General features: G+C 39.5%; 1 protein-coding gene across 1 annotated transcript in view; it reads left to right on the plus strand.

Moving 5' to 3' along the window:
* Positions 1 to 295: 295 nt before the first annotated feature.
* Positions 296 to 12572, plus strand: part of lrrc2 (leucine rich repeat containing 2) — a 130928-nt gene continuing 118651 nt past the window's right edge. The window contains exons 1-2 of the mRNA XM_039759434.1: positions 296 to 389; positions 7521 to 7668. Of these exons, the coding sequence (XP_039615368.1) occupies positions 7544 to 7668 (125 nt within the window). The 5' untranslated portion in view covers positions 296 to 389; positions 7521 to 7543. The remainder of the gene's footprint in view (positions 390 to 7520; positions 7669 to 12572) is intronic.

The raw sequence follows: 12572 nt of genomic DNA on the forward strand, positions 1-12572 counted from the left end.
TAACCAGTCTCTGTCTGCTTTTAAAGAAGAATTGTCTACAGTTTGGAATGCCATTTGTTTTATGTAAACATGATGTGCCATTGAGCGCTCCTATGACATTAAATGGTGTTGTAAATAGTACTGATGACTGATTCTTCTTACATGCAAGCATGATGTCCCATTGAAAGCTGGCCCTTGTTGACCTACATGTTGTAAATTCCAGAAGTGGTGCCTTGGCAAGTGGTAATGTTCAGCTTGAAATCATATCATCATTTTATAAAAATAGAATACCATGGCATCTGCAATGTCAGTCACATTGGGAAGAAGCTTGAATCACTAGACTAAATCAACTTCAGTGCTGTTGTAAACAACTTACCTTGTCAGTGTTTGTTGGGCACTTCAAAAAGAAGGTACGGAACATTTTCATTATTATCATTATATTTATCAAACTGGTGATCTGTTTTTAACATTCTGTTTAAAGAAATGGGTTTTAAGATGTTCACAGTTCAAGTTTGTATACAGTATTTCCAAACATGCTGCTTATGTAGTTATTTGGAACAGTTCTGTAAAACAGAATTACCATTTATATTATATTATATTATATTATATTATATTATATTATATTATATTATATTATATTATATTATATTATATTATATTGTGGACCAATGGTTAGTCTATTCACTTCATGGATTCAGGATTCTAAATCTCACAAACCAGTAATTTTGTTTTTGCTGAGTCTGCCCAAGTTCTGCTCATGTCTTCATGGGTTTTTCTCTGGGTGCTCAGGTTTTCCTCCAACATCAGGAAAGATGTGCCTGTCAGATCCACCTGGTGATTCTAAATTGGGACCCTGGGAGTGTGGGTGGGAGTATGGGTCCTGCTGATGGATTATCACTCTGACCAGGGTTAGTTCCTGCCTTGTGTCTAGTGCTGCATGGGTAGCTTTCAGCCTCTCACAGCCTTCAAATTTCATTAAATATCAAGGTAGATGATATATATTGTATTAATGTGGACTTGTGCTGTAATGGTTAGTGCTTCCACACAGCTCTAGAGGCCTGTTTTCAAATCTAGAATGTTCAATATCTATTTGGAACTAGTATGGGTATTTGTGTTTAATGCCACTTTCCAGATAAATGTTAATTAGTTTAAAATGCATCTTTAACTGTGCTTTAAGTGTGCTTGAGTTTTCATTATATTTGCCAAAATACAGTACGCAGTCACCAGAGACTTTGCTTTGGAATAAGACTGTTCAGGAAAAGAAGAGGTGAATAGATGAAGCAAACTAGTGGATATTATATTATATCTCTGTATTATAAAAAAAAAACCTTGTGACAAGACAAAACTTTTTTCCTGCAACGAGACATGATCTTTTGAAGAGAGACAGAGAGGCTCTTACTTACAACCTTTGGAAGCAAGTCCCATGATACACATGCAGAGCAGGTTAGAGATAATAAGTAGGAAAATTCAAAAGTCTCAAAAAAATGAGAGTAAAGATCGCATTAGCGCAAAAAAACAGAAAATATTACTCTGTGAAATAATGGAACAGCAAAAAGAGATTGAATAGTGTTTGAGGATGTCTAGGGGAGAAGAGAGACAAGGCATTGAGACAAAAGGACAGCTGCTGTACAGACTTTTAAACTTTCAAAGCGCTGCACGAAATGCAGATAACATGGCACAACACCAGCAGCAATTCAGCAGCTGATTGAGCAAAGAGGAGGTAAAAAAACAAGTGTTATTTGTTTCCCATTGTATCACCGTTTAAGAGGGGTTTTGGAGGAGTGATCGCGTCTCCTTGGGATGCATTCAGCCCCCCTCTTCACAACGGCGCATAGCGCTGGCTCCCTAGTCACATTAGCTGTCCATTATCCAACCCACTATATCCTAACTACAGGGTCATGGGGGTCTGCTGGAGCCAATCCCAGCCAACACAGGGTGCAAGGCAGGAAACAAACCCCAGGCAGGGCGCCAGCCCACCATAGTAGTTATATTATATTATATTATATTATATTATATTATATTATATTATATTATATTATATTATATTATATTATATTATATACTGTTGACTATATTGGGTGCAAGGTTATAACCAACCCTGAATTGTGTACCATCACATGTGCTGCTTTCTGTCTGCGGTCTGCATGCTCCCCAAACATGTCTTCTTTTCCAACATTCATTCTCAGTTCACCTCACAATTCCAAACCATACAATTTTTGTACTGTAAATGTGAGACAGTGTGCATGTGTCTGTTTTCATAACTAACTCATATTCAACACAAACGTGAAACACTGTCTTGCACCTTTGACTACTAACAACATTCAAGTTAGACTGGAATTTAATGTGAAATAATTTTAGGACACATTATATTTTCTGCATACTTAATACACTGTAAAAAATAAAGATTCTTTAATGGTACTATATGATGCTTTACTGGGTTGTGTGGTTCTTCATGGAACCATCGCTTGAGAAAGAACTATTTCATTCTGGGGAGAGTTCTTTGCATATGAAGTTGGTTCTTTGTGCTTTGAAAACGTTCTAATATGCAGAAAAACCAGAACTTGTTCACTTAATGTAGGCTACCTACCAGGACATTAACAGATTCAGAAAACTTGGACTTATATAAAGCACTACTGGTATTTTACAAATCTGTTATCACCTATTCGTGATTATTTACGAAGCCTATTATGGACTTAAATAAAAAAGGTTCTTTCTGGAACCTTCACATTGATGCGTCTCCTGGGAACCAAAAATGGTTTCTCTGTGGTATTGCTCTGAAGTAGCACCTTTATTTTTAAGATTGTACAGGTTATTTCATTATATACAGTAGATTCTGAAAGTATTCAAATCCCTTCACTTGTTACACATTTCGTTACGTTGCAGCCTGGAGCTAAAATCATTGCTTTGTGATTAGGATTATTGCCCTGTTGGAAGCTGAACCTTCAGCCCAAACTCTGCACATTAGCACACCCTTGAAGGCTGTTGGGAATTTGGGTGCTGTCAATATTCAGTATCTATTATCGTAAGGAGTAGGAGAAGGAGGTTGGGATTACTGATACTGATATTATTGTAAGACAGCCAAAAATAAAGTTTACAGACTGACAACATGTTAATGAAGTTTACCATACTAGTACAACCTTATAAGGAGGCACAATATTTGATGGTGCTACTTCACACATTCTGTTTTTCAGGTTGCAATCTGACATCTGGTTAGTGTTTCTGTTTAAACATTTCCTCGTGTTTGCAGAGTTTGCTTTCTCTTGCTACTCTCGTGTTTCTCCCACATCTCAATGACATATGTGTTAGGTTATTTGACGATTCTAAATCAAATCTATATATATAATTCACTAAGGCAAAACACCCATGGAAAGCACGCCGGAAGGGGCGTGGATTCACTAAGCCGCTGACAAGTAAGACACCTATGGCGCACCCAGGAAGGAGCCATGCCCACCAACTCCAAGACCATTGGATACAACAAGTCGCAGAGCCACTCCCACCAACTCAGACGTGACGACACAGAAAAAACGGCGTCATTTATATTCGTTTGTCGTAGAGGCCACATGCACCTCCGAGCCACATTTCTCGCGGAGGTGAATCGCCATATGCAGCGTGTAAAACAGTTTGCGAGGGGTATCCCATGGGATCCTTAAATAAATCCTTTATAACTGACGTTAAAACACAATGAAGTAAGCAGTCTATAAAAACCGAGTTTTCGGTTACGGCGCACGACCGCGTGCACCATGGCAAACTGTTTTACACACTACATACAGCAATTCGCATCCGCGACAAACATGTGTCTTCTTAGATGCTCCTGCAGGAAACACGGAAGACGTTTCCCTGCACATCAACACTCCTTTTTCACTGGCCCACGTCTACCCTAGCTCTCTAGGCATTCACACTGCCTGCCCGTGTGCCCGGACGCAAAAACTCACCGACCACCCAGTTAGTCCCTTTCGTCTGTGCTAGGAGTCCACATGAATGTCTGAGCCACGTTGACTTTTCATTATTCTTTTTGGTTTCGACACCCGACCGCATCCACAATGAAAAACCATGCGAAAGGAACAACGAAGCCCCGCACAGAGACTCCTCCCACGTGCTCAGGAACGCACCTCAGACCACTGGCCGCCAACTCAAACAGCTCATCAAACACATACTCACTCGCTTTGGTCTGTGCTGCGGTCTAAATCCTGCTGTGAGCCACGTTGACTGTTCTTTTGCCCTCCATGGCTACCGCTTCAAATGTACTTCATGGAAACAACACTTCTTTCAATGTTATAGAAATTCCTGCTTCAGGTAACTGTTTGTTTCTGTCAGTCGGGTTTTTTTGAAAAAATGTCATTGGCGAAACTGTTCCTCTCAAACTTCATAACATGGCTGTTACCTTGGTTTGCCAACATTGGGATAACTTCGGTGACGTGGTGTCCGTTGTTGTTAGTCGCAGAGGCATTGTTATACAGCCTGCTCAACAATACGCTGACTACATGAATACATCCGGAGTCTATGGGGGTAAAGCAGAAATTGTCGCAATGTCCCAAATCCTTCCAGCTACTATCAGCATTTACTTCCAAGAACGTCCTCATGCCTCTCCTCGAGTTTACAATCCGGCCCAGCGTCTCTTCATATCCTGGCTCTTTAGCGGTCCTTTGGATCATTAGCATTACGAGGTTCTCATGCCTCTCAAATACCCACGTGATAACCTTCTGGTGACTTCTTTTGACTCTGTCAGTATATGCACACAGGGTGCACACCCACTTGCTCGCCACACTAATGTGACGTCACCTACCCACTCTCCTCTTCCTGAAAAACATTTAAAGACACACTCCCCTAAACACACGCATTCCACACAGGATTTTCAATGCACCTTTTTTTCCAAAAGCTTCAGAGTGCACAGATATCTGAACGCACATTTAAAAAAACACAACACTAACCGAATGATGCAATGTGAACATTGCCAACAATGCTTCAAAACAGCTCGTGCTCTCAAGAAGCACTTACAAACTCATTCCACTGTCACCTTCAATTGCACATTTTGTAACGAGGACTTTACAGGTGAGATGGATCTCCACAACCATATGCAGATCCATTCAACACAAAGATTTGTATGCAAAATTTGTGACAAACACTTTCACGCACGCCAATACCTTTCTAACCATCTCAAAACACATTCCCTCATGAATTCTTTTCAGTGTCAACACTGCTCCAAAACCTTCACATGCTAGAAATATCTCAAAGCACATTTAAACACCCACTCCACTGAACAAACGCATTCTGAACAGATCTTTGAATGCACGATTTGTTCAAAAACGTTCCGAGTGCAGAGATTTCTCAACATGCATTTAAAAACACACTCCACTGAACGAATTATGCAATGTGAACATTGCCAGCAATGCTTCGACACAACTCATTCCACTTTCCTTCAGTGTCAACACAGCACTAAATCGTTCATGCACAAACATCGCATTCACTTTCTGCAGCTTTTCAAGAAGATTCCGCCATTCACTTCCAAGAACATAACATTGGCCTACCTACCTCACTATGTGCTTCTTGCGATGCTCTTCATTGGCCAGCAGAGATCAACAAATCCAGACATTCCACTAAGTGTTGTCATGCTGGCTCTTTTATTAGAAGACCACTTGACTGGCAAGAACCCGCTGTCCCGAAATTACTGTGATCATATCAGGGAATACAACTCTGCTTTAGCTTTCGCGTCAATGGGCGCACACATCGCTCAACCGTCTGGACAAGGACCGTATGCTTTCAGAATCCATGGTCAAATTTATCACCAGGTCTCTCCTTTATATAACAATCCTGACACGTCACCACAATACAGTCAGCTATATATCTTCGATTCTGCTAAGGCTTCCACTCAACATTTGCAAAAGGAATGTGATAGCGCTTGCAGTGACATTTTGTTGTTTAAACTAGACAACATGATACGACAGGTTAATCCCTTCGCACAGTCTTACATGCAAATGCATGACATTTTTACTCACGGTAACCCTGTTACTGCTGTACAAATGGTGTTAATGGAAAATCCAGGTCTGGATATGAGAAGGTATAATGCCCCGTCCTGTCAAACTGATGTTGCTGCTATCTTTGTAGGTGAAGACGGGGTTCCTCCTGCACAACGCGACATTTGCATATATCCAAGGGGAGATGCTTCCAAGCATATCTCTGTTCTCAATATGAACTGTGACCCCATGGTTTAGCATTTGTTATACCACGGGTTCACTAGTGTATTGTATTTTGCTCTCTCCAGAGTTCCATCTTTTCATTCACTTACTGTTGTATTCTCACACCACCCGTTTTAGACAACCGTGTCTTTCCAGAAGTGTTTAGCATTCAATAAATAATTATGCATCAGATTGACCGTGTGTCTACCCAGCGCAGAGAGGCGCGTGTAAGCCGTTGAACCCCATTCGGGTTGCAAACCGTGGAATTTCCACTAAGTGCGACTCATATACTCCCACTGATTACGTCCCTTCGCTTTGTCCACACCCCCATTCCCATCTCGCTACTACCATGGTCGGGTGTCTTGGTGGATTATATATAGAAAAGCAGCCAACACCGCACAGAGCAATGAAAAGTCTACGTGAGTCACAGGTGCATCTGGACTGTGCAAAAACGTCAACGACTCAAGCGATGGGAGGAGAAGGCGTAATGGCGCTCCGCCAGTTTTCAGTCACGGATGATTGTGTGTTGGTTCGTTCCATTCATTGTTACAATGTTGATTTTCTTGCTGATTTATTACATTACCAATTTTTCAAATGTTTATTTTCTCCCTGTGCTTAAAAATCATTAAAAATCCGGCCTGATTATGCGGCGTATGGTACGCCGCGGGTTGGCTAGTACATAATATATGAAAAACTGTGTGTGTGTTAGGGGCCCTGCAATGAAATGACACGCTTTGTCAAGGACTCATTCTTAACTTGCACCTGGTGTGGCTGAGTTTGGCTCCTTGTAGCCTTGAAATGGATTAAGTGGGTTTCAGAATGTGTTATATTATAATCTTATATATCTCCAAAAATACATTTATAAAAATAATAATTAAAACATTAATAAAATTTAAAATGAAATAATCCATTAGGGATATTTGTTAGTCCCTTAAAATCCAGAACATTTTTTGTTAATTATTAACAAACATATTGATCAGTCTTCCTGTGAAGTCTGCTGCTGTGTGATTCCCATTGATTTGATTCTCTCCAAATCATTCCTTGAACATAACTGAAAGGTTTTTTTTCTTTTCAGCTTAAAAAAGACATGTCCTGATTAAATCAGTTTTGATTTAGGTCTAACCATATGATACACAAGGTTTGCTGTGGGAAATAATTTACAGCTTTTCACAGAGAATGTATTTAGCATATTCATATTTTTCGATATTGTGGCCTTTCCTAAAGATCAGGATAGCAACTAAAAGTAAGAGACAAACCATCATTCAAATGGATAAACAACAAATAACACTTTCAAGCCATGATATATGAAATTGAAATTGTGTTCAGCCATTTGCTTGTTTCTGAATTACCACTCCTTCTCTTTTACAGGCGCTGGGATACGTCTCGTAAGCATGAAGTCTCAGGTAGTTGTCTATAATTTAGCACTGATTCGGAGTTTGTGGGAATGCAGAGTGAAAAAATACATACAGAAGCAGAAGAAAGAAGAAGAAAGGCAAGAGAAAAGTGCCTTAAAAAAGTAAGAGCTGCCTAATGATGAGTATACTGAATATTGAGAACTAGCCAACCCGCAGCGTACCATATGCCACATAATCAGGCCGGTTTTTTAATGATTTTTAAGCACAGGGAGAAAATTAACATTCGAAAAATCGGTAATGTAATAAATCAGCAAGAAAAGCAACATTGTAACAAAGCACGGAACAAACCAACACACAGCGTCATAACCGAAAACTCGTTTTTTAAAGACTGCTTACTTCATTGTGTTTTAACCTCAGTTGTAAAGGATTGTTTTAAGGATCCCATGGGATACCCCTCGCAAACCGTTTTACACCCTGCATATGGCGATTCACCTCCGCGAGAAACATGCCTCTATGAACAGTCAATGTGGCTCGGAGTTGCCAGGAGTTGGTGGGCGTGGCTCCTTCCTGCGTGCGCCATAGGTATCTTATTTGTCGGCGGCTCAGTGAATCCACGCCACTTCCGGTGTGCTTTCCATGGTTGTTTTGCCTTAGTGAATTATATATATAGATACCAAATATTCTCTGAATACTGAGTAACCAATTCAGTTTTCCTTTTTGCCTTTTGCCTGATAAGATGTAGACACCTGTAGATATCATAAGCAGTAAGCTGCCAGAGGTTTAAATTTAAAGTTTAGGTTAGCAAAAATGAAACAGAAGGAAATTTCAGAATATTACAAATAGGCCTTATTCAGGGAACAACTAATAGGTTACAACCTACAGATGTTTTGCAGCAATTAAAGTAAATTAAGCCATGCAAGTGGAAGCAAACAATTTGCACAGGTGTCCCAACTTCTGTTGATTACTTAAAAACCCTCTGTTTGTCTCAAAGCTGAATTGGAACAGACTGTGTTACTACACCCTCTGAAGCACTACATCACGGGTGTCAAACTCCAGGCCTGGAGGGCCGCAGTGGGTGCAGCTTTTCTTTCTAACCCTTTTCCTAATCAGTGTCCAGTTTTCACTGCTAATTAACTTCTTTTCCCTCTATTTTAATAGCCCTGTTTTTAAGGATTAAGTCTTCTGAATTGATTATTTTCTTCATTAAATGACAGAAAAACAGAAATGAGACATGAAACGAGCCAACAGATGACCAGCTAAATTGAGGCTTCAAACTCCAACCAGTTCCTTAACGAGAAGCTGATTCTTGCTGTTAATTAAACCCGTTATTCAATTCCATGGTTTGTTGCTGCTCTCTTTCTGCCATAGCAGACATTTCCAAAACTGTTGATATTCTGTTTTTTTCTAAGAACCCCTAAAATGTCTTAGTAACCTGAGGGATCAACCTTACTGAGACCTTCATCTTTATTTTCAGATTTTGTTTGATGGGTACAGGTGAGCTGGTCATGTCCTGCTTGTTTTATGTCTCATTACTGTCCGGCTGCTAATTAAGGAAAAAACAACTAAGGGGCCTGAGTCAAGCTAATTAAAGCTAAGGCTAAAGGAGTTAATCAGCATCAAAAATTAAGAAGATGATTACAATGAAAACCTGCAGCCACTGCGGCCCTCCAGGACTGAAGTTCGACACCCCTGCACTACATGGACAGTATTACATTGTAAAAAGTTATAACTTCCAGTGATGAGGACACAAAAATGGCAACTAACAAATGAAAAGAGACAGAGCATTGTTACAATTAGAAGTGCACCTTTCATTTAAAGAAATAGAATAAAAAAATCAAAGTGTCAGTGAGTACAGTGGTAACCTAAACAATCCAAAGGAAACTGGAAACTGGAGGAAATTCTGATAGGTAGAGATCTGTCAAACCCAAAGTCACAACTCAATCAGAAGACAAGTTTCTGTGGTTTACCAGCTTACATGATAGGCACCTCACTGCACAACAGCTTCAATCACAGCTTAATAACAGTGGTGGAAATAAGCAAGTCTCACTTTCTACTGTGAAGAGGAGACTTCATCCAGGCTGCAGTAGTCCACATTCGGTATTTCAAGGCCCTATTTTGTCCTTAAATGAATGGCTTTCTTACTGCCGCCCACCCTGTCAAACCTGCAGCACAATCTTTATATATATATACAGTATATAAACTGTACCTCTGTCTGGTAGTTTATGTCATAGTGAATAGTTTTATTTAGGTAATCACCCAGAGCCTGTCTAATATAAACAGATAAAATAAAAATTAGTAATTGGTCAGCACAGTGGTCCAGTGGGTAGTATTGCCTTCCCAGTGCATTTATAATCTAATTTGCCTTCTGGCTGAGGTGACATTTGTGAGGTCTTTGCATGTTTTTCCTATGTTTATTTCGGTTTCCACTGGGAAATCTGATTTTCTACAACATCCCTAAGGCATGCTGGTAGGTTTATTGATTTACATTTACTTATTTGGCTGACACTTTTTTTTATAAGGTGACTTACAACATTTATGATACAATTGGTTACATTTCTATGTTTTATTTTTCCAATTAGAGCACAGGCTGGTCAAGTGATTTGCTTATAGTCGCACAATGTCATTAGTGGGATTACGAACGCACAACCTCAGGGCTTAAAGTCCAAAGTTTTAACCACTACGCCACACTGCCTGCACATTGGTGAATGTAAATTATTGGTGAATGTAAAGTGTTCCAGAATTGCTGCATGTGCAAATGTGGGCTGTTGTCCCATCTAGGGCTGATTTTCACCCTTCATGTGCTACAGGAATAGCCTTTGGCTGTCAGCACAACTGCACTAAATATCGATGGATCACAATTGTATGCTTGTTTAGATGGTATAATTATTTATCAGGCTAATATATTTGCACATCTTGTTAAATTGCATTTACAGTATGCCTGCTTATCACAGAAAAGGTGAGTTACTGCATGTTAAATAAAAAGGCTTAGATGCAAGAGAAAAAGTTACAGACATTCAATTTTGAACCAGCAGGAATAAAAATAAATGCATTCATTTTTGCTTTCTGCCCTCCACCACCATAACCAATCATCGATGGGGGAGGACTGAAAGCTTTACATTTGTCAAAAATTTCAATCTGGTTTTCATAGGATCTTGAAGTTTTAGGGTCCCCTGATACCAAAACCATTGATATCTCGATAATGGATGTGTGTCTGTCTTTGTGTGTCAGTTTCTTGAGGATGGTCTACAGCTAAAATGGCTGGATGGAAAAAGACCAGACTCGAAACTTAACCTTGTTTAAGCACTTATGGCACAGGAATCCTCAAGTACTGTAATTCTGCAATTAATTATGAATTGTTTTTGTCAATTTCTGTCGTAACAACCCACTTTATGATCAGAAAGATCAGCATCAGAGTAGTAAAGAATTATCAAAACTTTATACAATAGTTTGGGTAACTTGGTTCCTAGGGTGCAAAGCCTACTGATGCTCATGTCTGAATTTTTTAAACTACCACAGCAGAACTGGGTACAGGATAGTAGCAGATCTTAGACAGGATGCCAAATAATTGCCGGACACAATCACATACCCATACCTGCCCACTTTAAAGTTGCTAAGCAGCTTAATTTGAACATCTTCGTTGGTTTGTAGGTAAATTATAGAACCCAAATATAAACCCATGCAACACGGGAAAAATATTTAAAATACACATGGTGACTAGATTGTGATTTGAACCCAAGTAGCTTGAATGCTTTGTCTCAGCAGAACTAACCACCCTAAATTTAAGTCACTGGATCTTATCAGTAGTAGAAATTTCAGTACAAACCCTAGGGGCCCTGCAAACTCTACTAGCAGTACCACTTCTACCTCAGGTTCTGTTTTCCTCTAATGGCTCAACAATCACTCCAGTGCATTAGCCTGCTAAGTAACAAAAATATTATTACATCTCAAAAGACAGTGGCTGACGTCTTTTTTGTTTTTAGTTGAAGATTACTTAGCTGAAGCAATTTTCGTTTATTTATTTATTAGTAACCATCTGTGTAATGCTGTATGGTTGTTCCTTGGAGGTACTACAACTTTTAGTATAACTCAGCATTTCTCAACCTTTAAGTATTTGCAACCCGAGTTTTCATAACAGTTTTAATCGCGCCCCCTAATGTTTTTTTGAAAGGAGCCCACTAATATCAATTTGTTCTTTTTTAATTAATGATATATCATAGATGCATATTTTATTATACCTACTTAACTTTTATCAACATTTGTCTAACTCTATATTTATTTTTCTAGTATTAGAATGTAGTTTAAGTTAATTTATTTTGGTTTCAATAGATGTATTTTTTATATTTTTGATTCTTGTTTTCTTTTTTTCACATCTTCATGCCCCCTTTTTTGTTACTTCGCACCCCCCTAGGGGGGCCCGTCCCACAGTTTGCTATAACTTATCACTATCTGTGGAACCTTAAATGTCATTCAGCTGCTGAATGTGTTCTTGTCTCCTTGCCTCAGATGTAGACATTTCTGCCATGTCTTCAGTGCCTCTAATAGATGAATGCAGTTACCTTCTCAGCAGTCCTTTGGCAGGCAGCACAGTGGTGCTTTGGTCAGCATTGCTGTTTCATTGTTTCTGTAGACTGGGCAGTGTATGTTTTACATTTGATTGTTCTCCTCATGTTTGCACGTTTTTTCTTCTGACTATTTCTTTCCATAATCCAAAAATGTTCAATATACTGTAGGGTAATCATAGAATAATGTTGCTTCACGTCATGCTATTGCTCTGCGTTCAAGCTGTTTTCCTTCTCATGGAAAAAACACTAAAGAAGCAGGGAGCCATGGAAATTATTCTTTTCAATTATTAATTTTATCTTCTTGTTAGACTGCTCAGTTCATAATTATATTACAATGTAAAATGTCCGGGCGGCACGGTGGCGCAGTGGTAGCGCTGCTGCCACGCAGTTAGGAGACCTGGGTTCGCTTCCCAGGTCCTCCCTGCGTGGAGTTTGCATGTTCTCCCCATGTCTGCGTGGGTTTCCTCCGGGCGCTCCAGTTTCCTCCCACAATCCAAAGACAT

Source organism: Polypterus senegalus, chromosome 7 (genome assembly GCF_016835505.1).
Source record: "Polypterus senegalus isolate Bchr_013 chromosome 7, ASM1683550v1, whole genome shotgun sequence".
In the NCBI taxonomy this organism is placed as follows: Eukaryota; Metazoa; Chordata; class Cladistia; order Polypteriformes; family Polypteridae; genus Polypterus; species Polypterus senegalus.